The sequence below is a fragment of the Schistocerca gregaria genome, chromosome 1 (assembly GCF_023897955.1).
Source record: "Schistocerca gregaria isolate iqSchGreg1 chromosome 1, iqSchGreg1.2, whole genome shotgun sequence".
Lineage (NCBI taxonomy): Eukaryota > Metazoa > Arthropoda > Insecta > Orthoptera > Acrididae > Schistocerca > Schistocerca gregaria.
Genome location: NC_064920.1, coordinates 1,159,525,679 through 1,159,553,539, shown reverse-complemented (window position 1 = coordinate 1,159,553,539; position 27,861 = coordinate 1,159,525,679). Strand labels below are relative to the sequence as shown.

Sequence of the window (27,861 nt, the reverse complement as noted above, 5' to 3'; positions counted from 1 at the left end):
ATCGGTGCTGTTTTGGTACTGTCCCAATGTGAGCAAGTTAAGCTGCTTCCACTATCTTTCTTTGTGCTCTGCCGATGCAGGTTGCTTCTGTGTCATATTGCAAGTTGCATCAACTTTCATATTGCATATCATGTTGCTTCATTGTAAACTGTGTGCAAGAATTAAATTGTATAAATATACATTATTCACAGTGTGTAATGACTCACTAATAACTCATCATTAGTTGAGTAAGAAAGCCAATGGAAATAACTTAGAAAATTGTGTTTTTTTAAGGTTCTTTTTATGGAACATCAGGAACACTATTACAACAAGGATATGTGGCCACCAGAGAATGAGCGAAGTCTGATGTTCAGGTTAGCCTCTGAGGTGCCTGTTTTAGACAACACCTTAATTAATATATTCCTCATTGGACTTTCAAAGGTAAGCATCATGAGTTAATGGAATTTTAATCTAATATTAATGCATTATAAATTACTCTGTTCCCTTTGATTATCCTTTTTTGCCTTGATTTATAAACAAGTCAGTATTATTAGAGATTTGTATATCGGTGTTATTGCTGCATTCCTATCTATTACAAAATTTCTGCTAAGGAAGTCTGAAGTGGGAAAAAAGGCTCATGTAACAGATGACTGGATTGAGCTTGTGTTTTGTGAAGTATAGTACTGAAGTTCTTTCATAAGGAATGTTAACTGCAGTAAATGAAAATTCTTTTTTGTTAGTATTTGTAGACTTGTATCGACAGTCACAATTTTATGAAGAAAATTATGAAAATCTACATCTACATATACATCTACATCCATACTCCACAAGCCACCTGACGATGTGTGGCGGAGGGTACCCTGAGTACCTCTATCGGTTCTCCCTTCTATTCCAGTCTCGTATTGTTCGTGGAAAGAAGGATTGTCGGTATGCTTCTGTGTGGGCTCTAATTTCTCTGATTTTATCCTCATGGTGTTTTCGCGAGATATACGTAGGAGGGAGCAATACACTGCTTGACTCTTCGGTGAAGGTATGTTCTCGAAACTTTAACAAAAGCCCATACCGAGCTACTGAGCGTCTCTCCTGCAGAGTCTTCCACTGGAGTTTATCTATCATCTCCGTAATGCTTTCGCGATTACTAAATGATCCTGTAAGGAAGTGCGCTGCTCTCTGTTGGATCTTCTCTCTCTTCTATCAACCCTATCTGGTACGGATCCCACACCGCTGAGCAGTATTCAAGCAGTGGGCGAACAAGCGTACTGTAACCTACCTCCTTTGTTTTCGGATTGCAGTTCCTTAGGATTCTTCCAATGAATCTCAGTCTGGCATCTGCTTTACCGACGATCAACTTTATATGATCATTCCATTTTAAATCACTCCTAATGCATACTCCCAGATAATTTATGGAATTAACTGCTTCCAGTTGCTGACTTGCTATTTTGTATCTAAATGATAAGGGATCTATCTTTCTATGTATTCGCAGCACATTACACTTGTCTACATTGAGATTCAATTGCCGTTCCCTGCACCATGCGTCAATTCGTTGCAGATCCTCCTGCATTTCAGTACAATTTTCCATTGTTACAACCTCTTGATACACCACAGCATCATCAGCAAAAAGCCTCAGTGAACTTCCGATGTCATCCACAAGGTCGTTTATGTATATTGTGAATAGCAACGGTCCTATGACACTCCCCTGCGGCACACCTGAAATCACTCTTACTTTGGAAGACTTCTCTCCATTGAGAATAACATGCTGCGTTCTGTTATCTGGGAACTCTTCAATCCAATCACACAATTGGTCTGCTAGTCCATATGCTCTTACTTTGGTCATTAAACGACTGTGGGGAACTGTATCTAATGCCTTGCGGAAGTCAAGAAACACGGCATCTACCTGTGAACCCATGTCTATGGCCCTCTGAGTCTCGTGGACGAATAGCGCGAGCTGGGTTTCACATGACCGTCTTTTTTGAAACCCATGCTGATTCCTACAGAGTAGATTTCCAGTCTCCAGAAAAGTCATTATACTCGAACATAATACATGTTCCAAAATTCTACTACTGATCGACGTTAGAGATATAGGTCTATAGTTCTGCACATCTGTTCGACGTCCCTTCTTGAAAACGGGGATGACCTGTGCCCTTTCCAATCCTTTGAAACCCTACGCTCTTCTAGAGACCTACGGTACACCGCTGCAAGAAGGCGGGCAAGTTCCTTCGTGTACTCTGTGTAAAATCGAACTGGTATCCCATCAGGTCCAGCAGCCTGCCCTCTTTTGGGCGATTTTAATTGTTTCTGTATCCCTCTGTCGTCTATTTCGATATCTACCATTTTGTCATTTCTACGACAATCTAGAGAAGGAACTACAGTGCAGTCTTCCTGTGTGAAACAGCTTTGGAAAAAGACATTTAGTATTTCGGCCTTTAGTCTGTCATCCTCTGTTTCAGTACCATCTGTATTTATCCTTGTTCTAATAAGTAGATAGTTTAGTTCCTCTTGATTTTATCTAGACATAGTAGTCATTAATTCACCCATCTCCTTTTCTCTGTCACTGAATATGTTTCATGTCATAACCCCATCTCTCACTTTCTTAGGTATTCTTTTTCGTGATATTCTATCTCTAAGGCTTCACGGAATTGCTAATAGTCTTGCAATCCAGTAAAGGTGACTCTTTCATCAATTAATTGGTGTCTCATTTAGCCTGGCTTTGCAATTTCTCACAAATATGTACAGAAAATTGTGGTTGAAAATTATGAATCATTTTGGAGTAAAGGAGACAACTCACTGAAAGGCTGCATCACTGCTTTGTCGATATGCACACAAACATAATGTACAGAGCTTGGCTGGCTTTCAGAATGCACTTCCTTTTTCTAGCTGAAGGAAAAAAACACACACACACACACACACACACACACACACACACACACACACACACACACACACGCGCGCACACACTAACACCAGTCTTCATTGTGCTTAGTCGACTGCCAGCACTTTACTGGCCGACGGTGAGTGTACTGGGATGAGGTGGGAGGAGGGAGGGAGGGGGGGGGGGCAAGTTACCTTAGGTTTAGGCCAGGGAGGTTATGGAAGCCAATGATATTGCTGTAAGGATAACCTTCTATATGTGCAGCTCAGAAAAGCTGGTGGTGGTGGGGAGGGTTGTGTAGCAGCCATTGAAATCGAACATGTTGTGCTCTGGTGCATTTTGTGCCACTGTTTGGTCTATGTTGTGTTTGGCAAAGGTTTGGCAGTGGCCATTCATTCAAGTTAATAGCTGGTTGGTTGTCATACCAATGTGAAACACTAGGTGGTGGTTGCAGCAGAGCTGGTACGTAACACTGATTTTTTTCACAGGAGGCCCGGCTGCTGATGGGTTAGGACAAGCCCTTGATGGGACTGGAGTAGGTGGTGCTAGGTGGGTGGATTGGGCAGATCTTGCATGTGGGTCTTCCATAGGGGTACAATTCCTGTTGCATGGCATTGGTACAGAGACTAGTGGGGAGGTTGAGTGGGCGACACAACACCACTTTGCAAGGGGTTGGAAGTATCTTTGGTAGCATGTCCCTCATTTCAGGGCATGTTGATAGATAATCAAAGCCCTGATGAAGGACGTGATTCAGTTGTTCCAGTCCTAGGTGGTGATAGGTGGTGATGGGTGATGAGGGGGGACGCTTCTTTGTGGTTGGTTCTTGGGATGGATGTGAGGTTTAGGAGAGTGTGAGGATATGGTATGGGAAATCTGTTTGTGAATTGGGCCTGGAGGGAATTTTCTATGTGTGGAGGCCTTTGTGAGGTCTTCAGCATACTGGACGAGGAAGTTCTCATCACTGCAGATGCACATACCACTGTTGGCCAGGCTGTATGGGAGGGATTTTTTGGTGTGGAAGAGGTGGCAACTGTCAGAGTGCAGGTACAGTTGGTGATTTGTGGGTTTGGTGTGGGCTGAGGTGTAGAGGGAGCCATCTGAGAGGAGGAGATGACATCTAGGGAGGTGGCACGATGGTTGGAGGTGGGCTAGGTGAAGTGGATGGGAGAGAAGGTATTGAGATTGTGGAGGAATGAGGATAAGGTGTCTTGGCCATGGGAGCTAGTTCATAAAATTGACATCAATAAATCTGAACCAGACCAGGGGTTTGGCATTTTGGGAAACTATAAATCTTTTCTCTAGGTGGCCCATGAAGAGATTGTCATAGGAGGGTGCCAGGTGGGTTCCCACAGCCGTGCCACGAATTTGTTTGTATACCTTTCCTTCAAGGTGAAGTAATTTGGGTTATGATGTAGTTGGTTAGGTGTACAAGGAATGAAGTAGCGGGTTTGGAATCTGCAGTGCTTTGGGAGAGGTAGTATTCAATCCCGGCAAGGCCATAGTCATGAGGGTTGTTGGAGTATAGGGAGGTTGCATCGACTGACAAATAGGGACCCAGGAGGTAAGGGTGTGGGGTTTGTGGTGAGCCGGTGCAAGACACGGTTGGTGTCTTTAATGTGGTAGGCTTGGTTTTGGGCAATTGGACCACACAGTGGCACAACGTGGAGCAGAGCACAACATGTGTGATTTCACTGGCTGCATCACAACTTATCCCATATGGATCCTCCAAATCACCAGCATCTTTTCTGAGCTGCGCGAATTGGACCTTACATTTCTGACCCAAACCTAAGATATCTTACTGCCCCCGCCCACCCAATAGTGCATGTGCGTGCGAGTGCGCGTTTGCAGGCGCGGGCAATCCTGTGCCCCAGTACCACGTGGTGGTTGTGTCCCCACTTGAGCTAGCTGTGGGCTGTTATCTTGTGCCCTACCCTACGAAATTGTGTGACCAGCCATGTGCCATCTGTCCACTCCATCTGCACCTTTACCTAACCCACATACTGCTCCTCACTCTCTCACGAGCCACTAGATGCTTCCCCCAACCCCCTCCCTGCCTCTCGCCTCTCTCCAACCCTCACCCCACGCCACACAACACCACACCATCACCTCACCTCAGTACACTCACCGTAGGACAGTAAAGAGCTGGCAGCGACTAGGCACAATGTGGGAAGACAGGCGTGTGCAAGCAATCGAGTGTGTGTGTGTGTGTGTGTGTGTGTGTGTGTGTGTGTGTGGGGGGGGGGGGGGGGGGGGGGGTGTCAAGCAGCACTTTTGTCTTTCGGAGAATCGTCTCCGTTATTCCTAAATAATTTCTCACAAACATGTTTCTAAATTACCATTGCACCATTGCAGTGTAGTAGTGGAGTATAAGTGGAGTGGGATTGCTCAAGTGTTCTGCTGATGGTATAGATGGTAATTCTCTAAAATTATTGTTGTTAAGCATTTGATCACTTAAGAAATAGTGATGAATTAGTTGAAAGGCCAAGGTGGAATAAAAGTGATATAGGAGGGTAATATGCTGCTGACCACATAGAGGTGGTGTTGAATTGTGAACGGCCACTGTAAAAAAGAATATTATATATTTGCCCTTTCAGGAAAAAGTCCTCCTTCCGAAGTAGAAAACACACATTCACACAAGCACAAACTGCATACATGTAGCCACTGTCTCCGTGCACTAAGGTCGGACTGTGACTGGTCCTGCATCTGACATGAACAGCAGTCTAGCTGAGGTGTGGGTGGGGGGCAAGAAAGAGGTGTAGGGTGGGGAGGGTTAGAGATAGCAGAGTAAGCGTGAGGAAGCAACTCATTCTGCCTGTGGGAGCATGCAGGAACATGATGACAACAGGATAGGGCTGCTAGCTACAGCATTGGGGGCTGTGCAAGGAGAGGGGAGAGGGGGAAAGAGGGAGGATATAATTGTTGAAGGGGGAAATAACTATGAAGATGTGTTGGCAGGATAGAAGGCATGTTTAGTACTGGTGTGGGATAGGGACTAACAAAGGCTGAGGCCGTGGGAGTTAAGAGAATGAAGATTGTGTTGTAGTGAGAGTTCCAACCTGTGCAGTTCAGAAAATCTGGCGTTGGTGTGAAGAGTCTAGGTGACACAGGCTGTGAAGCAGTCATTAAAGTGAAGAACATTGTGCTGGGTGGTATGTTCAGCTACTGGTTGGTCCAGCAGTCTTTTGACCACAGTTTGGCAGTGGCTGTTTGTGTGTACAGACAGCTTATTAGTTGTCATGCCCATGTAGAATGTGGCAGAGTGGTTAGAGCTTAGTTGGTAGTACTTGTGGCTTTGATTTTGATGATGTAGGAGTAGCCAGCAATGGGACTGGAGTAGGTAGGTGGTAGAGGAAGGATGTATGGGACAGGTCTTCAATCTAGGTCTTTGCAAAGATATGAACCCTGAGGCAAGGGGTGGACCAACAAGAATGCCGTGGAGATAGGGCAGGTGTCAGGTGAAGATAATAGTGGGGAGGATATTTCGTGTTTCAGTGTACAATGAAAGTAGTTGAAACCCTAGTGGAGAATGTGATTTATTTGTTCCTTTATTTAGTGGTACAGACTCATGACAACTGCTCCCTTTGGGACTGGACGGTAAGTACAGGGCAAGTCACTTGGGGAGGTACAAGGGGAGAGGTAGATAATCAGAGACAAGGCTTGGGAGATCTGTTTCAGGACAAGGTTGGAAGTATACTTTTGGTCCATGAAGACTTCAATGAGGCCTTTGGCATTTTTGCAGAGAGATTGGTTGTCACTACAGATGAGCCGACCATGGGTGGCTAGGCTATGCAGGTGCTTGGTAGGTTTGATGTGAATGGAGTTACTGATGCAGCCGTCCTTGGTCGACGTCAAGGAAAGTAGCTTATCGGCCTAAGAAGGACCAAGTGGAGCAAATGTGGTGTAATGGCCCAGGCACTGGCTACTGCCAGGATACCAGACCAGCAACGAAACCAAGCCACAATCTGTCAGCAAATGCCATGCCAGTTCATCAGCGTAAGCAGGGACACAGCTTCCGCAGTTGTGCTTATGCTTTTCATCCCTCTTGACAACACATGGGCTCGCACCGCCCCTCTTCCAGTTACGCAACGCCAGGCCATCGGACCTGCTCCATACATCTACATCTACATCTACATGGATACTCTGCAAATCACATTTAAGTGCCTGGTAGAGGGTTTATCGAACCACCTTCACAATTCTCTATTATTCCAATCTCGTATAGCTCGCAGAAAGAGTGAACACCTATATCTTTCCATACGAGCTCTGATTTCCCTTATTTTATTGTGGTGATCGTTCAGCCCTATGCTGGTCGGTGTCAACAAAATATTTTCGCATTCGGAGGAGAAAGTTGGCGATTGGAATTTTGTGAGAAGATTCTGTCGCAGCGAAAAACGCCTTTCTTTTAATGATTTCCAGCCCAAAGCCTGCATCATTTCTATGACACTCTCTCCCATATTTCGCGATAGTACAAAACGTGCTGCCTTTCTTTGAACTTTTTTTATATACTCTGTCAGTCATATCTGGTAAGGATCCCACACCACGTAGCAGTATTCTAAAAGAGGACGGACAAGCGTAGTGTAGGCAGTCTCCTTAGTAGGTCTGTTACATTTTCTAAGTGTCCTGCCAATAAAACGCAGCCTCTGGTTACCCTTCCCCACAACATTTTCTATGTGTTCTTTTCAATTTATGTTGTTCGTAATTGTAATATGTTGGTATTTAGTTGAATTTATGGCTTTTAGATTAGACTGATTTATCATGTAACCAAAGTTTAATGAGTTCCTTTTCACACTCATATGGATGACCTCAAACTTTTCGTTATTTAGGGTCAACTGCCACTTTTTGCACCATTCGGATATTTTTTCCAAATCGTTTTGCAGTTTGTTTTTATCTTCTGATGACTTTATTAGTCGATAAACGACAGCGTCATCTGCAAACAACTGAAGACAGCTACTCAGATTGTCTCCCAAATCATATATATACATAAGGAACAGCCAAGGGCCTATAACACGACCTTGGGGAACGCCTGAAATCACTTCTGTTTTACTCGATGGCTTTCTGTCAGTTACTATGAACTTTGACCTCTCTTACAGGAAATCGCAAATCCAGTCACATAACTTGGACGATATTCCAAAAGCACGCAATTTTACTATGAGCTGCTTGTGTGGTACAGTGTCAAAAGCCTTCCGGAAATCCAGGAATACGGAATCGATCTGAAATCCCTTGTCAGTGGCACTCAGCACTTCGTGTGAATAAAGAGATAGTTGTGTTTCACAGGAACAATGTTTTCTAAACCCATGTTGACTGTGTATCAATAGACAGTGTCCTTTGAGGTAATTCATAAAGTTCGAACACAATATATGTTCTAAAATCCTGCTGCATATTGACGTTAACGATATGGGCCTGTAATTTAGTGGATTACTCCTACCACCTTTGTTGAATATTGATGTGACCTGTGCAACTTTCCAGTCTTTGGGTACGGATCTTTCGTTGAGCGATTGGTTGTATATGATTGTTAAGTATGGAGCTAACGCATCAGCATACTCCAAAAGGAATGTAATTGGTATACAGTCTGGACCAGATGACTTGCTTTTATTAAGTGATTTGAGTGGCTTCACTACTCCAAGGATATTTACTTCTACGTTACTCATGTTGACAGCTGTTCTCGATTCGAATTCTGGAATATTTACTTAGTCTTCTTTTGTGAAACCATTTCGGATGGCTGTGTTTAGTAAATCTGCTTTGGCAGCACTGTCTTCGATAGTATCTCCATTGTTATCGTGCAGAGAAGGCATTGATTGTTTCTTGCCACTAACATACTTCACATATGACCAGAATCCCTTTGGATTTTCTGCCAGGTTTAGAGACACTTTTGTTGTGGAAACTTTTATAGGTGTCTCGCATTGAACTCCGTGCTAAGTTTCGAGCTTCTGTAAAAGATCGCCAGTCTTGGGGCTTTTGCGTCTGTTTAAATTACGTTTCGATGCAGCCTCAGTACAAGGGCCTTCTGCATCCATAAGCCCGTGGAAACAGGATTTAAACCACCAGCCCCAGCCCATCACAGTGTCGTCACAACTGAGCTGTCTGATGATGCACAGCCTGTATCAGTCATCACTGCATCTACATTACTGCCTTCACAAGGCCATGAACCAATGCCCTCCGCCTAAGTGTGCAACCCGGACACAAAGACGTTGCATCATAGCCATGCTGACACCTTGGAGCCATTAGCTGCCATCCGCTGTCATGCCAAGGTAGCCGGACGGCCTGTAGCACCCACAGGGAACACCTGAATTGGGAATGTCCACATCAGACTGGAGTCCGAGGATCATATCTCATTGTCTGCACTGTTTGTTTCAGATGTGCTGAACCATGTGTGTTTGTGTCCATCAGTGAAGTGTTTTATCAATTCACTGACTTCCTTTTTCATTGCCAAACTCCAGGAGAGATCCACTTGTTCACATCTACCCTACAGTGCAGCATTTACAGGAGTAAGATGTTAAGGTTTTGGAGTAACATGGGTAGGATGTCCTCATCCTCAGTTCATATCAAGATGATCTGTTCAGTGAATCTGAACCAGGTGAGGGTTTTGATGTTTTAGTGGTTGGGAAAGATTCCTCTAGGTGGTCAGTGAATAGGTTGCACCTTGCACCTAGCAGCCCTGTCCTGTTCTCACCACATCCCTTCACATTCCGACTGTCAGCACTAGCATCTTTCCCCAATGCCTTCTCTGCACGATAACAATGGAGATACTATCGAAGACAGTGCTGTCAGTGCAAGGTGGTGCCATATGGGTGTCCATTGCTGTACCACAGGTATGGTTGTAGATGATGTATTCAAAGGAGAAGTAATTGTTTGTTAGAATGTAGTTGGTCATATGACCAGGAAGGAAGTTGTAGGTTTAGAGTCAGTCAGGTGTTGGTAGCGGTAGTGTTCAGTAGCGACAAGGCCATGATGTTAGTGTAAAGGAAGGTAACATCAGCAGTGTGCACCAGAGCTCTAGGACGTAAAGAAACAAAAACTGTTGAGAGTAGCAGGGTAGGTTGCAGGCTAAAGGTGTTGGTCCTTGAGAGTAGTGTGTCCCTCTGTTGGGGCACAGTAACAAGCAACAGTGGGGCGTACTACATTGTTGGGCTTATGAATAAATCTCTCACTGGCATCTCCTACCCAAACAAAGGCAGAGCCATCTGTGAAAGGAGCCATGTGGTCTGCCATCTAAACCGGAACCACTGTGCTGCATTCTGCAGGGGAATGGCAACTAACAAGCTGTCTCTCCAAATGAATGGCCACTGTCAGACTTGCCAAATGGCAACTGGACTACCCAGTGCTGAATGTGCCGTGCAACACACTGCTTCACTTCAGTGACTGCTTTACATCCTTCCCATCTAGATTCATCCCGCCAACACTAGCTTTTCTGAATTGCACGGGAGGGAAACCTCCGTACAACAAATTCTTCATTTCTGTAACCCCCCCCCCCCCCCCCCCCCATGTCCTTAACCTTCATTAGTGCCATTGCTCCACCTGTCTCTACCATTCCCGCATGTACAGCCTCCCAGTGTTGCACCTTGCACCTAGCAGCCCTGTCCTATTCTCACCACATCCCTTCACATTCTCACTGGCAGCACTAACATCTTCCCCCACCCCTACCCTGCTATCGTTAATTGCATTGTAACTGATAACATGCTATACGGTTGTTTGGTGAATGTAGCTGAGAACTCTGTTGTATCTTCATATGTAGATGGTTGTATTATAATTGATTGTGAAATGCTTAGAAGAGCTACTTTTTAAGTAGTGCCTTTTCCAAATAAGTGTTGTTATTTGTTTTAAATTTTCGTTGTTGTCAGTGTACATTTGTGAGTGAGTAGGCTTTTTTGTGAGTATATAGTTATTTGCAAACTGGAAACACTTCCTTTCTTCTGCAACAATTTTTATTTGTACACTAACTGGTTTTCAACTCCTTAGAACATAAATGTAAAATAAAATAATGACAAGGCAAATTGAGATAACACAGAAAATTTTGGTTGTTTTTATACAAAAGTAATTTTCACAATTTGAATACTGGTAATTTCCGTATGAGCTGTGATCTCTGTTCATTCTGTTGTTATTTTATTTCCGGTTACAACAGGCAGTTTTCACCTGATGAGAGCCTATTGAGTGGATGAATAAAAATTGTTGTACAACATAAAAAAATTCTGTTTAGTGGTTATCATCAGGATCTGCCGAATACTAACAGATAGTTCACTTAATGTTATAGTGGTGTAAGAGACTTCATATGGTTGTTGCTTACAGGAACATCATCTATCACCACCTGACACGTTGGAACTAGCTGATCAACTAATCAAGAGGGCTGCTGCACTACCAAGCGAGATGATGTCAATGCTGGAGGCAAACAAACTAGAGATAATAGATTTGCTATTCAATCTTACTGCATATCATCATCCAGACAACATCAACTTGCCCTCAGGGTAATTTACATTATATTATTACTAGTATATAATGGTAGATACACCTATTGCCAATAAGATTGGTCATACTATTTAGGGACCAATGACCTCAGCTGTTTGGTCCCATAGGAACTTACCACCACTACCATACTATTTACCTTGCAAGACTTAAAATAAATGACATAGGCCTGATAAATTTGCCAATGCAGGAAATGTCATAAAAGATAAATGAGCTTTTCTGTTCAACCTTCAAAGCTGGCAGATATCCCATGTAAGTAATATATTGTAAATATATATTATTATCTGAGTCTCTGGCTGAAAGTCTTCATTTATACAGAACAATTTATTGTTCCTAAATTGAATTCCTTAACTTTTCTGTGAAGAGTGGATCAAAAAGTCTCAGATTTTTTCACCTTAGTGGTATTTGTTTTAGGACTGCTCGGGTAATTCTGAACAGTGGAAAATCCAGGATGGAATATAGCAATATTATGAGAAGGAAAGTTGCTACTTGCCATATAGCGGAAATGTTGAGTCGCACATAGACACAACAAAAAGACACAATTGAAGCTTTCAGCCATTAAGGCCTTGATCAACACCACACACACACACACACACACACACACACACACACACACTTATGCAAACCACATGACTGTAGTCTCAGGCAACTGAAACCCTCTGCGAGCAGCAGCACCAGTGTATGATGGGAGTGGTGACTGGGTGGGGGTAAGTAGGAGGCTGTGGTGGGGAGGGGGAGGGATTGGTAGGGGTGGCAGACAGTAAAGTGCTGCAGGTCAGACGGTGGGCAGGGGAGACTTGGGGAGGGGAGAGGGGAAATAGTGGAAAAGTAGAGAAATAAAAAGACATGAGTGGTAATGGAAAGATGGCTGTGTAGTGGTGGAATGGGAAAAGGGAAGGGGCAAAGTTAAGTCACTGTCCTCACCCATCCGGTTCCTTCCCTGTTCCCATTCCAGCACTATACAGCCCCCTCCCCCTCCCCACCTCTCCCCTGCCCTTCGTCTCACCTACAGCACTACACTCTCCACCACCCCTCCATACCATCCTTCCCCCTCCCCGCCCCAGCCTCCTCCTTACCCCCACCCAGTCACCACTCCCATCATGCACTGGTGCTGCTGTGTGCGTAGGTCTTAATGGCTGAAAGCTTTAATTGTGAGAGTCTCTTTGTTGTGCCTATCTGTGACTTTGCTTCTTCGCTGTATGGTGAATAGCAAATTTCCTCCTCGTAACATTATTAATTCCAAACAGTATTATTTTTATACTTGATACATTGTGGAAGTCAGCTAAGTGTCTGAAACTGCTTTTCCTTGCAAAGCCCACAGTCCTTAACTGGTTTCATATATACTTTACTGATAAAAGCATCAAATCAAGACATTGGCAATGTGTTTAATTTAAATTGAAGTGCATACATCTTCTGGGAAACATATAAAATGCCTAGGTGTTTCATAAAGTGTGAAATGGGCATAACATGGTGAAATTAGGGATATATATTTAGTTAAAGTTAGGGTAAAACATGAAAATAATCACAGCTGTGTGTGTGTGTGTGTGTGTGTGTGTGTGTGTGTGTGTGTCGAAATTGTCTGGTCCTGAAGTAGATGTGTTTTAATAGTTTTTAACTATTACTAATATGTAATAAAATATAAAAAAAAAAATTAATAAACAATAACTGAATCTAGACGTTATGTGTTTACATACTGCGAAGCTTTACTTCTTTTACACTTTATTTATTGCAGCAAGCAGAACTAATATGACATCTTTAATTACAAATAACATCTTTCAGCCAGAGATCCAGATTATAATATTTATTTACAATAAAATACGTACATGGGTATCTATTTTTATAGACAAACGCCTGAGGTTCTGGCATTAGTTTTGCACAAGCAGTTCACAAATCTTTGTCCAGTGCTGATAGATTCCATAGTTGCTGCTGACCCAAGAGGTACTGCTTTCAAAATATCTAGATTATCTTTCTATCTAGCAAAGATGCTGCATCGCAGAGGGGTGGAACAAAAAGATTGTCCGTAAGTAAGGTTTGTGCCAACAAGGCATTCATTAGAAATAGACCCCCCCCCCCCCCCCTCCACACACACACACACATACACACACACACACACACACACACACAAATGCAACTCGCACACATATATGACCAGTCTCTGGTTGCTGGGCCAGACTGAGCAGCAGCATGTGATGGGAGAAGAAACTGGGTGGTGAGGGTAAGGATGAGGCTGAGGCAGGGAGGGGGAGGGTTATCAGGGTAGGGTTGAGGTATGGTCAAGTGTTGCTAGTAAGAGCATACAGGGATGAGGCAGAGAGACGGTAGGGCATCCAAGTGCAGTCAGGAGGTTAGACAGAGGGCACAGGGGAGGGAGGGTAACATAAAAGGAGAGAAGTAAAAAGAATGAGGATGCGTTGGTGGAATTAGAGGGCTGTGTAGTGCTGGAATGGAAGCTATATGGATAAGGAGAGTGACTAATGAAGGTTGAAGCCAGGAGGTTTACAGGAACATAGGATATATTGCAAGAAGAGTTCCCACATCCACAATTCAGAAAAGCTGGCATTGGTGCAAACTATCCAGTTGCTCAGGCTAGTAATTGAAATTAAGAACGTCGCTTTAAGTAGCGTGCTCAGCAACTGGGCAGACCAGCTGTTTGTTGACCACAGTTTGTCAATGACCATTCGTATGGTCAGACAGTGTGTAGGTTCTCAAGCCCATGTAGAATTCAACACAGTGATTGCAGCTTAGCTTGTAGATAACATGGTTGGTTTCGCATGTAGATCTGCTTTTGATGGGATAGGTGATGCTCGTGACTGGACTCAAGTAGGCGGTGGTGGTAGGATGTATGGGACAGGTCATGCATCTAGGGGCATTGCAGGGATATGAGCCATGAGGCAAGGGGTTTGGAGTAGGCGTTGTGTGTAGGGATGGACGAGGATATTATGCAGGTTTGGTGGCAGCGGATTACGAACTTGGGAGGGGTGGGAAAGACAGGGGGGTCTGACATTCCTGATTTCAGGCCACAATGAGAGGTAGTTGAAACCCTGACAGAGAATGTGATTCAGTTGTTCTAATCATGGGTGGTATTGATTCTTGAAGGGAATGCTCCTCTGTGGCTGGAAGGTGGACTTTGGGAGGTGGCAGGTGACTGGAGAGATGAGGCTCTGGAGATCCGTTTTTATACAATATTGGAAGGGTAAATATGGTCTGTGAAGGCCTTAGTGAGACCACTGGTATATTTCAAATGGCACTGCTCTTCTTTGTATGGATTGGGTGGCAGCTGTCAAAGAGGTGGTATTGCTGGCTGTTGTTAGGTTTGATATGGATGGGGTACTGATGTAGCCATCTTTTCAGCTGGATGTCAACGTTGAGGAAAGTGACTTTTTGGGTTGAGTAGGACCAGGTGAAGCGTATGGGGGAGAAGGTGTTGAGGTTCTGGAGGAATGTGAATAGGGTGTCTTCACTCTCAATCCAGATGACAAAGATGTCATCAGTGTATCAGAACTAAGTGAGGGGTTTGGGATACTGGGTGTTTAGGAAGGAGTCCTCTAGATGGCCCTTGAGTAGGTTGGAAAGTAGTTTGGTGCCATGTGGGTACCCATAGCTATACCCCGGATTTGTTTGTAAGTGATGCCTTCAAAGGAGAAGTACTTGGGGGTGAGGATATAGTTGGTCATGGCAATTAGGAAGGAGCTGGTAAGTTTGGAATTCATTGGGCATTGTGAAAAATTGTGTTCTATGGTGGTAAGGTCATGGGCATTAGGGATGTTAGTATGAAGGGATGAGCAGGACCCTTGTTGTAAAGGAACAGGAACTGTGGGGAGTCGATGGAGGAAATGGTTAGTACCTTTTATATAGGAGGGTAATAGCCTGAGGGTGGTGTTCTAGGAGTGCAGAGATTCTCAGTGAGTGCACAGTAACTGGCCGCAACTGTAGCATCATGGGTGGTTGGGTATATGGATTTTAGGAAGCATGTAGAAGGTGGAGTGTGGGGAGTGGTAGGGGTGAGAAGAGAGATGGACTGCAGGGAGAGTTTCTGGGGTGGACCTAAGGATTTGAGGAGAGACTGGAGATCCTGCTGGATTTCTGGAATGAGGTCACTGCGGCAAGGTTTGTAGGTAAATTAATCTGACATGTTGTGTAGTCCTGCCAGGTAATCCTTGCAGCTCAAAACAAAAGTGTTGGATCTTTTGTCAGCAAATAGGACTGTAAGGTCAGGATCAGTTTTTAGGTGGTGGATTGCAGTTCTTTCTGCAGATGTAAGGTTAGTTTGCATGTTGAGAGATTTGGGGAATGATGGTGAGGCAAGGTTCGAGGTTAAGAAACTCTGGGAAGTTAACAGGGGGTGATTTGGAGGCGGTGGGGGTGGATCACAGTTGGATAGAGGAGTGAACTGAGTCAGGCAAGGTTCAATACTGGTCTTTGGTTGAGTCTGGCTGGTCGGGCTGGTGGTGAAAAAGTGTTTCCACTGTAGGGACTGGGAGAAGGAGAGAAGGTCTTTGCCAAGTCCAGCATAATTGAATTTGGGAGAGGGGCAAAATGTGAGGCCTTTGGAAAGGATAGATACTTCTTTGGGGGCTAAGGCTGTAGGGCTAAGGCTTTTGGAGGAAAGGTTCGTATGTTTTGTGTCTGTTTTTGTTCCAGATTGTGTATAGTGGTGGGATGGAGTTTTTGAGGGTGGGGTAATTGTAGTAGGTCCACAATGTTGAGTTTGTCAGCTGTGCAGGGATGTGGACAGGTTTGGAGGCTTTTGTAGACATGATGGACAGTGGTATACCGAGGCAGGAGCAGGAAGTGAACAGAGAGGAGAGTTCTTTGAGGTGGAGTTTTGAAAGTTGCTGTAGTTCCTGGAGGGCAATAGTTTGTGTGTGATTTGGGTTTGTATAGCAAGAAAAATTTTCCGATGGAGAGGAGTTATTGGAAGATGTTTCGGGACTGATTGATATGGCAGGAAGATTAAGGATTGACGGAAGCTGAACAGATGGAGGTCACTGTGGAAGGAGGGATGGCAGCCGAAAGAAGTAATTTGATGGTAAGGCCATTTCTGGGGATTCCATAAGCCAAGCAACAATGGAGGAGCAGTATATTGGACTGTGTTCTGACATGGGATAAGGAAACTTTTCTGTATTGTTGCAGATGGAAGGAGCAAGAATCCACAATGGAGGATAAAAACGCGTAAAAATATGTAAATAATATAGAAATGTGTTCGAAAAAATCACAAAAATACACCCAAACATATGGGAAAAATCAGGAAAAGGATGAAATGAATGAAGCCCGGGGAAATGAGATGAAATTTGTGCTACTGGAGACTTTCCTGACGTAATAATTGCTTCGTTGGTTCACGGGTGTCACATCAGATAGCGATGTGGAAGCTGCACAGTATTTCAGTGAGACAGTTGCTTGCCATCTTCAGGTGTCTACTGATGTGTTACTGCAGTATCTCACCAATATATATGCTGACTCACTAGAAAAGTGCCGGTGCCAAGGGGTGGGACCGTAATATCATCGTAGATGAATTGTATAGAACGGTGACAAGCAGTGCCCCCTGCCAGAGAAACAGGCCGTGGTATTCACATGCTTGACCATGGAAGTGGAGAAAAATGGAGACCTTCATTCTTAGACCTCTTGGTCTGCAGAAAAGAAGACTGTTTCTTGTGTCACAGTGTGTTTCATAAACCAACCTACACTGACTTATCTCTATGAATTACAGGGTGCCATCACCTATCTCAACGCAGTGGCATATTATGGACTCTCATTTATAGTGCTAGAGATACCTCAGATGCAGGGAGCTTATCAGCAGAGCTTATTCATCTTTGGTCTGTGTTTGTACAGAACAGTTACAATAATAAAAAGATCTGTAATGCATTCCAGTCTGCATGCACAAAAGTTCAAGAACAGTTAGTAGAAACAGATAACTCCATGAGGATGGTTTTCTACCATATGTTGGGGGTGTCCACGTTAGGATTGGCAGGCTGTTTAAGAAACATCAAATAAATGTGTCTTTCACCCTCTACACAATTGCAAACTATGCTGGGTCTCATCAAAGACAACCTGAGTCTAAGGAGACCAGGTATATATAAAATCCCATGCCAGTGTGGGAGATCGTTCATTGGCCAGATGTATTGCACTGTTAAGGATAGATACATTGAATATAGATGTCACACCAAATTGAGTCAGCCAGATAAGTCTGCTGTGGCTGAACACTGTCTTGATACATGACACATCATCAGTTATGGAGAAACAAAGATCCTTTCATCTGCTTCAAGGTACTGGTATTCCATAATTAAAGAAGCAGTTGAAATACACATAAGTGACGACCTGATTAACACTCTGCCATCCGGTGACACCACAGTGGTGTCGTGCACTAAATAGCGGTCAATGGCCAGCGACACCACAGCGGTGTCGTGTGCATGGTATCGATCAGTGGCCGGTGATACCACAGTGGTGTCGTGAGCATAGTATACCGCAGAAGCTAGCGACAGCACTTTAGTATCTTTTGCATTCTGTTGGTGTTTTGTTGAGGTAACAAAAGGTTACACACATCACCAAGTTTTTGTTTTTATAAGTACTTGTGCCTTTTTATCATGGCAGACAAAACAGATGATACGATTATTTATGATGAATGAACGGACATCTTGTCTGATGTTCCAGATGACTTGGCCAATTTGGAAGAAGACATTGGATTAAAAAAAAAAGAAAGAAATGAAAGTTAAGCAGAATCGTAGGAAGGTAGCGAACTACGTCCAAGATGAATTCAACAAACGCTATGGTTGCCAACTGATTCGGATGAATCAGACGAAGAAGACAGTGCACAGTGCTCATACTTTGATGTAGCGAGGACCAATAATAAATTTGAAGGATCTCCGGATCCAAACATTTCCCAAAGATACACAGAGCGTTCAGGATTAGCAATGAAACCAACAAGTACTACAGTCAAAATTGCAATAGAAGGAAACTGGATTTAAAAAAATGCCACATTTGTCAACGTTACAAGATCCGAACGTAGAGAATGGTTTGGGCTTGCTATCCCTATGGGAACTGGAAGGGGGAGGGGGGGGGGAATATTTTGGAAAACAATGTCCCGCAACAGATTCAGACAAATATTATCATTTTTACATTTTCCTGACAGTAACAATAAATCGGATAATGCCGACCGTCTTTTCAAAGTGCAATTCGTAATCGATTAATTTTCCAAAACGTTTAAATAAGCAAATATTTGAAACAAACAAAGTTTGTATTTATTTACATATGTATATATTTGAAATTTCATGAAAGTAGTTGAACAGGATTGAAAACTTACAAGAACTAACAATGAGATTAGTATAACTTAACAATTTATAATCTCCTGATAATGTCAAGAATGGCTGGCGACAAGCCAAGTAATCCAAGTTAGTGCTGCCAAGCGAATCAATTTGTACGAGACGTGCGGACTGCAAAGTGTTAATAGAGACACGGGATTTCACCTCAGAAAGGCATGGGAACTAGTAATGGTGGTACTGAGGCATCATTGGTCGTAGACAAACAAATCTGAGTCAACACAGACAGAGAATCTGAGTCCGCACACTTAAACTGGGCACCAAACTCTGTCAGCACGCGCACTTGGCCACAATTTGTCGCTGCTCTTTTTCTGTGTTGTGCATGCAAAGGCTGTTGCCTGTTTCTGTGGAAGGTGGCACTGGCTGTTGCCGTGCACTATGATTCATCAACAATGATTTTCCAGCCACACAACTTTACGTCTGCACTTTTCTAGTGAGTTGGTGTATAAATAGGCAAGCCACTGCAGCAACAGTTCAGTAGGCACCTGAAGACAATGAGCTGCTGTGTCACATTGAAATATTGTGTAGCTTCCCCAACATTATCTGATGTGACATTTGTGAACCGATGAAGCAAGATGAAATGTGAGGGAGTAGGTTGATGGTAAAAGGCAAAAACAAAGTTCGGTTGGTGTGAAGACACAATGAGGTGAAAGACAAAATCAATAAAAAGATTGTAATGTGGGTTGCAGGTGATTTGGTCGATATGTGTGGAGAAGGGGGCAGCAGATGTGACTAGATTACGTGAACTTAGTAGGTGCGAACTGGAATAGAGAGGAGATGGAACAGGGCTCGGGGAGGGGTTGGTAGGTTGAGAGACAAGTTTGTGTGGTACAGGAAAAAAACATGCGAAAATATAGGAGGATGATGCAGGAAGAATGACCAATGTCAAGGTCTACAATTAATGATATTGGTGAGAGTAATGTGGGACATGAGATGCTGCACCAACTATCAGCACAGTCTTGTAGTCATATGTTGTGTGCAGCTGAGATGGTTGATACAGTGTGGCTCGTAAGTAGGACGTGCAGTGCAGATTGTATTGTGACAAGTGAAACACAGGAAAGAAGAGAAAGGAGGACAGGCAGTAAGTATTGTAATGCTAGTGACGTGTTAGAAAACGGTAACAAAGGGAAACAGCACTCTGTTATGGGATGAAGGGAAAGCCATTAGGCAAAATTAAACAATGGATAATCCAGGATGGAATATGACAGTATTATGAAAAGGGTAGTTGCTATTCACCATGTAGCGGAGATACTGAGTCACAGACAGACACAAAAAAAAAGACTGCCCGAAAGTAAGCTTTTGGCCAACAGGGCCTGCATCAGAAAAACACACACACACACACACACACACACACACACACACACACACACACACACACACACACACACAAACAAACTAACTAACACAAACAACGGTCTTTGACTACTGAGGGATGCCAGACTTCGAGCAGCAGCATGTGATGGGAGAAGCAACTGGGTGGCGGGGGTAAGGAGGAGGCTGGGGCGGGGAGGGGGAGGGATAGCAGGGTAGTGGTGGGGAATGGTGAAGTGTTGCTTGTGGGAGCACACAGTGAGAAGGTGGAGAGACGGTAGGGCAGCTAGGTGCAGTTGGGAGGTTAGACAGAAGGCAGAGGTGGTGGATAGCAGAAAAGGAGAGAAGTAGAAAGACTGTGGGTGCATTGCAGGAATAGAGGGCTGTGTAACGCTGGAATGGAAGCTAGATGGGTAAGGACAGTGACTAATAAATGTTGAAACCAGCAAGGTTACGGGAATGTAGGATATATTGCAGGGAGAGTTCCCACCTGTGTGATTCAGAAAAACTGGTGTTAGTGGGAAGGATTCATATGGCACAGACTGTGAAGCAGTAACTGAAATTAAGAACATCGTGTTGGGCAGTGTGCTCATTAACTGGATGGTCCAGCTGTTTCTTGGTTCTTGGCCACAGTTTGTCAGTGGGCATTCATGTGGACAGATGGCTTGTTAGTTGTCACACCCACATAGTATCAACGTAGGGGCTGCTGCTTAGCCTGTAGATCACGACTGGTTTCACGGTAGCCCTCCCTTTGATAGGATAGTTGATGCTTGTATTTGGACTGGAGTAGGTGTGGTGGGAGGATGTGTGTGGTGCAGGTCTTGCATCTAGGTGTATTGCAGGGCAACGTGCCGTGAAGCAACGGGTTGGGAGCAGATGTTGTGTAGGGTCAGATGAGGATATTATGTCGGTTCAGTGAGCGGAGTATTACTGCTGTGGGACAGGTGAGAATGATACTGGATTTGACATTTCTAAATTTAGGGTACTACGAGAGGTAGTCGAAACCCCGGCAGAGAATGTGATTCAGTTGCTCCAATCCTGGGTGGTAATGAGTCATGAGGGGAATTCTCCTCTGTGGGTGGATGGTGGAACTTTGGCAGGTAGTGCACACCTAATCCACATTTCTCGAGAACCTCAACATCTCCCTCATACACTTTACTTCATACTGCTCAACACAAAGGCTACCTTCGTGAATGTTAACCTCCATCTCAAAGGTAGCTACATTAGTACGTCCATCCATATAAAAGCTACCAAGCATCAGCAATACCTCAATTTCGACAGCTGCCACCCATTCCATACCAAGATGTTTCTTCCATACAGAATAGCTACATGTGGCCATTGCATCTGTAGTGAAGGGCGGTCCCTCTGAAATGAGATGAGGGTCTCACTGAGGCATTCACAGACAGTAATTACCCTCCCAACCTTGCACAAAAATCAGGTTTGCATCACTTAGCTCTCCAGTACCCACTGTCTCCCGAAGTACCACTGTTCAGCTGCAGAGGAGCATTCCCCTTGTGGCTCAGTATTACCCAGGACTGGAGCCACTGAATCACATGCTCTGCCACAGTTTCGACTACCTCTCGTGCCCTGAAATGTGATATGTCCTGTCTACTATCCTTCCCATCCCTTCAACAGTGGTATTCCACCGTCCACCAAACCTACACAATATACTTGTTCACCCCTACACAACCCCCTGCTCCCAACCCCTTACTTCGTGGCCTAGACCTAGACCTAGACCTAGATGCAAGACATGTCCTAGTGGTGAATCTGTTCGTCTACGAGTCTGGATTCCTTGTCAAAAACAACCTTAAAGTGTGTGTTGTCAGGGAAACAATTCACAAACATGACACCAGAAGTACGGCGAACATTGACATCCCATGGTACAGGATAGCAATAACAGGGCAATAATAGGAAACTCCCGTAAAGTGAATGCCTTCAGAATTTTTGACAAGTGCCCCCTTCCTGCTTAATCCTTACCATTTAAAAAAAATGATTTTAAATTATATGACTGGCTGACAAAAATTTGATGTTACGATATATAAAAGTTTTATCCTACAGAAAATGCTGATATTAATATTTAAGATTATAATTGTATGCAGTACATTTGACTTGTACATGTAATATGAATATTAATTTTAATGTTTTGACTGCAACTATAACTTGATATCATTGGAAAAGCCCGTTCTACTGTATGTGATCAACGGCAGTAAAAAAATCTGAATCTGAATCTGCCTCTACTACCACCACCACTCATCACCCCTCGTTCCTTACATTTGGGGGTGCTGTGTGCTGTGTGTTGTTATGTTGAAACTGTTCTAATGCCATGATTAGATGTTCATCATCATTGTTCATATAGTTCATCCTATAGTACAGTTTATCCCAGCAGGCATCTTCTTTTTTAAACTATTATTGAACTGGATGGATAAAAAGATATGTTCACCAAGCACTGACAGGAGAACATTCACAGCTGTGTTCTCCTGCTGCTGCTCAGCGAGTGGACTTCTATCTAACCAGTTAGACTATATTATTAAAAAAAGATTATTTTTGTTGATAACTATTACGCACGTTGTTTGATTTAGGTCACAGTAAGTGGAAAGTAGGTTTATTTACATTAGTCTCACTAATCTGACATTTTGTATTGATTGTATGAAATTTCTTGCAGGTATCAACCACCACAGCTGGCCATTACATTGTCATACTGGAAGGCATGGGTAATGCTGCTTATTCTCTCAGCTCACAATCCCTCCAGATTTGGCTCTATTGGTTGGGAGAAATATCCAACATTGCGTGCTTTCATGGAGATGTGCATTACAAAGTAAGTTTATGTTGTGGAAGAGGGTATCCAATATTCATATTAAATATGGTGGGTAAGTATGACAATAACACACAATAGGGAAACTTAATGAGGTCATTGTAGTTGTACAAGGGTATGACAGGAATGTGAAATTGCTGCGGAAAGCAATCTGTATTACGTGTACCAGATTCCAAAATTTCATTCTTCATTGTTAGATTTAGTGGCTATTTAAGACACTTTGTTCCTCTTTTGGGAGTAACAGTTCTGAACTATTGTTACTTTACACAGTTAACCTTATTTGTTTCCTAACTGTATTTAGAATTTATCAAACAATGGAAACTCCATGTAGGAATATCAACAATGTAGGAAAAGATAGATTGCTACTTACCGTAAAGAAGACACATCAAGCCGCAGACAGGCACAATTAAGACACTCACATGAAGCTTTCAGCCACAGCATTCATCAGTAAAGAGAGACGCACACACAATATCTCGGCCCGATATGCTGGCGTTGGTGGTCATGTGTTTTTACTGACGAAGGCTGTGGCTGAAAGCTACATGTATGCGTCTTTTAATCATACCTGTCTGCCACTTGACATGTCTTCTTTATAGTAAGTAGCAATCTACCTTTTCCTACATTTTTGTTCTTGCATTTAAATTATAATGGAAGAAATATCTATTTTTGAATAAATGTTAGAACATTCATCATCATTTTGTGTTTCATATCTTCTGCCCATGCTTCATTGCTTAGTTTTGTCTGAACAGTATATTGCCTTCATTTCCTATTTGAGAATTTACTTTCCAAGCAGTCTTTGGTAGTTCATCTAATTTATTTTTACATCTGTGGATACAAAATAATGAAATTTTGCCTGTTATCTCTGCAATTGTATTTACATACTTGTAAAGTAGTATGTTAAAAGTTGTACTAGGACCAAGATTCGAGCTAGGACTTCATGCTTTTTATGAACAGTTGCCTTAACTATCCAAGCATGCCTTTTGCACTGACTCAAATTCTCATTGTACTTTATGACTCATTGCTAATTTCTGAACTAGAATGTGCAGATGTTCCTCCATTACAGTAACAGCAGTGCTGCAAAGTGTTCTTTTGTCCTAGCCCAGACACACACACACACACACACACACACACACACACACACACACACACACACACACACATAATCTTGCAAATTTCAGTGACCACATAGAAATAAGACTAATAATGAGAGAAATGGTAACAATTTACTGTATAGTGTTCAGTGGCCTACATGTGTATCTACTCCCTGCAAACCACTGTGAAGTGCATGACAGTTGGTACTTCCCATTGTATCAGTCATTAGGACTTCTACCCACCTCATTCACATATAGAGACCAGGAAGAATTATTGCTTAAACACCTCTGTACACACACACACCTCTGTACACACACACACACACACACACACACACACACATAATCTTGCAAATTTCAGTGACCACATAGAAATAAGACTAATAATGAGAGAAATGGTAACAATTTACTGTATAGTGTTCAGTGGCCTACATGTGTATCTACTCCCTGCAAACCACTGTGAAGTGCATGACAGTTGGTACTTCCCATTGTATCAGTCATTAGGACTTCTACCCACCTCATTCACATATAGAGACCAGGAAGAATTATTGCTTAAACACCTCTGTGCATACTGTTAATAGTCTAGTCTGGTCTTTCTGATCCCTGTGGATACAATACAAAGTGTGTTGCAGCCTATTTCTAGATTCATCATTCAATGTTGATTCTTGAAGCTTTGTAAGTAGACTGTATTGGGATAGTTTGTCCATCTTCAAGCATCTGCCAGTTCAGTTTCTCCATCATCTGTCTGTTATGTTCCCATGCATGAACCAAATGTGACAATTTGTACTGTACTCCTGTGTATTTGTTCAATATTTCATGTTAGTCACATTTGGTATCGCTCCCACATACTTGAACAATATTATAAGGTGGGATGCACAAGTGATATGTAAGCTATTTCCTTTGTAGATTGGTTGCACATCTGAAAGAACAGACACCACGTATTCATATAATTAATTTGCTTAGATGTGCAATGAATCCAGTTCTTCAGTGCAGATACACAAGTACATCTGACCTACTCTCGGAATCTCAGAGTAGTGAGCATGGAGGAAATGGACAGGGACTGTGGATATGCGGTACTCAGTGGAACTGTGAATCGGCTGTGAGGTGTGCCGAGGTTGTCTGCGGAATTGTGGTTACACTGTGTCCCGGATGGCACAGTGGTTAATGCACCTGCATAGTAAGTAGGAGATCCCAGGTTTGAATCCCAGTCCCGTATGCACTTTTCACTCATTGCTGATGATTCCACATAATGTTCCGATGCTGTTGACATCAGTAATCCCTTCCTTCCCTTCCCTTTCTCCCCACCTCCACCTTCAATTTACATATAACCAACCTATCTTATTGTTCCGTTCCATATCCTTAAAAATTACTACATCCAGGTCTCACACACACACACACACACACACACACACACACACACACACACACCGATGCCCGCGGGAGGAGGGGCCACGCAGTCTGTGACGTGACGCCTCAAACCGCACGGTGACTGGAGATGGATACCTCGTAGTCAGTTCAGTACTCTGAATGTTTGTTGAATAACTTGCACACTAGTGCTGGAGAACATTGTTCATAGGCTCAACTGGGAAACACTGATTTCAGAACTATGCTTTCAGTGTACCCATATTCTGTCGGTTTGTTCACTGGATATACAACAGCCTTTTGAACAGTAGCTGCAGACAGTTCTTCATTAGGAAGACAAACAAATCTGTACACTAAACAAATGTTGTCGGCAGGTAATAAAAAAGTCCAAATCGTAGCGAAGGAGAAAACCATGTAATGCAAGGTTGTTGTCAATAAATACACTGGAGATCTTGCTGTAAACATTGTCTGACAAATGATGTCCTGGCAGTCTACATCTACATCTACATGGTTACTGTGCAATTCACACTTAAGTGCCTGGCAGAGGGTTCAACGAACCATTTTCATATTATTAATTTACCATTCCACTCTTGAATGGTGCGTGGGGAAAAGGAACAGCTAAATCTTTCTATTTGAGCTCTAATTTCTCTTATTTTATTATGATGATCATTTCTCCCTATGTAGGATGGTGCCAACAAAATATTTTTGCATTCAGAAGAGAAAGTTGGTGATTGAAATTTCGTAAATAGATCTCGCCACAAATAAAACCGCCATGGTTTCAGTGACTGCCATCCCATCTGGCGTATCATATCAGTGACACTCTCACCCCTAGTGCACTATAACACGAAACAAGCTGCCCTCTTTGCACTTTTTCGATGTCGTCCGTCAATCCTACCTGGTAAAGATCCCACACCGTGCATCAATATTCCAGCAGAGGATGGACAAATGTAATGTAGGCTGTCTCTTAAGTGGGTTTGTTGCATCTTCTAAGTGTTCTGCCAACAAAGCCCAGTCATTGTTTTGCCTTCTCCACAATATTATATATATGGTCTTTCCAGTTTAAGTTGCTCGTAATTGTAATTCCTAGGTGTGTAGTCGAATCGACAGCCCTTAGATTTGTGCGATGTATCGTGCACCCAAAATTTATCGGATTTCTTTTAGTGTCCTTGTGGATGACCTTGCACTTTTCTTTGTTTAGTGCCAATTGCCACTTTTGCACCACACAGAAATTCTCTCTAGATTATTTTGTTTTTGGAATTGATCGTCTGATGATTTTTACTATACGGTAAATTACAGCGTCATCTGCAAACAATCTAAGGGGGCTGCTCAGATTATCACCTAGATCATTTATGTAAATCAGAAACAGCAGAGGGCCTATGACACTACCTTGCGGAACGCCAGATATTACTTCTGTTATACTCAATGATTTACCATCTGTCACTACAAACTGCGACCTCTCTGAGAGGAAATCACGAATCCAGTCAAACAACTGAGATGATACTCCATATGCACGCAATTTGATTAATAGCCACTTGTGAGGAACAGTATCAAAAGCCTTCTGGAAATTTAGGAATATGGAATCAATCTGAGATCAGTTGTCGACAGCACTCATTACTTCATGGGAATGAAGAGCTAGCTGAGTTGCACAAGAACGATATTTTCTGAATCTGTGTTGGTTATGTATCAATAAGTCATTTTCTTCAAGGTGATTCATAGTGTTCGAGTACAGTATATGCTCCAAAATCCTGCTGCAAATGGAGGTTAGTGATATGGGTCTGTAATTCAATGGGTTACTCCTATTTCCTTTCTTGAATACTGATGTTACCTGTGCTACTTTCCAGTCTTTAGGAACAGACCTTTTGTCAAGTGATTGGTTGTATATAGTTGCTAAGAAAGATGCTATTGTGTTTGCATACTCTGAAAGGAACCTCGTTGGTATACCATCTGGACTGGAAGACTTGCCTTTCTTAAGTGATTTGAGTTGTTTCGCAACACCTAAGATATCTACTTTTATGTCACTCGTGGTAACAGCAGCAGCCTTAAATCTGCTGTGTGCCTTTTTTACATGTGACTTGGTGCCAGCAGTGTCTCCTACTGTGCTGTGCCTGGAGACGTCACCGGACATATACATAATTATATCAGTTAATACATCGAGGTGTCCAGCAGGATTTCAAGATCCCTCTCCCCCTTGAAATGACCCATAGTGCTATCACCGTCATGGCCGGTCCAGAGGAGGATAAGATGCATGCAGCTTACTACGAAGGGTGGGGTGCACCTGTGGATGCTACATGTGGTAGAGGAGCCACTTCCACATCTGGCACCAGAGAGAGGAGGTGACAATAGTTAGGACTCACAACTTGCTTCCGGTTCCAGAGAAGACTGTGGTCCTTACTTTGGACCCGTTTCAGATTGGGGTTCAGGTCCAAGCCCACATGGATGATAGATAATGGCTGGAGAATGGGGATACCAGACACCCACCACGTGGGACATCATCCTGGAACGGGATGCCGTATCTGCTGTCTTTGATGGTCCTTCAAGGGATGAGGTGGTCTGACCCTGGCAGTGTGACAGATTTTGAAGTGGAATTTACCGCCAGGTGGCACAAATGGAGCTGGTTTCAGTGCCTGTGGAGGGTATCTCAGAGTGTGGGTACCATGATCAGCTGGTGACCCT

General features: G+C 43.2%; 1 protein-coding gene across 4 annotated transcripts in view; it reads left to right on the top strand.

Annotated features, from left to right (window-relative positions):
- Positions 1-27,861, top strand: part of LOC126284091 (integrator complex subunit 1) — a 292,520-nt gene that overhangs the window by 129,925 nt on the left and 134,734 nt on the right. For all 4 annotated transcript variants that reach the window (XM_049982751.1, XM_049982744.1, XM_049982760.1 and 1 more), the window contains 3 exons: positions 274-420; positions 11,129-11,304; positions 22,589-22,741. In XM_049982751.1, the coding sequence (XP_049838708.1) occupies positions 274-420; positions 11,129-11,304; positions 22,589-22,741 (476 nt within the window). The remainder of the gene's footprint in view (positions 1-273; positions 421-11,128; positions 11,305-22,588; positions 22,742-27,861) is intronic.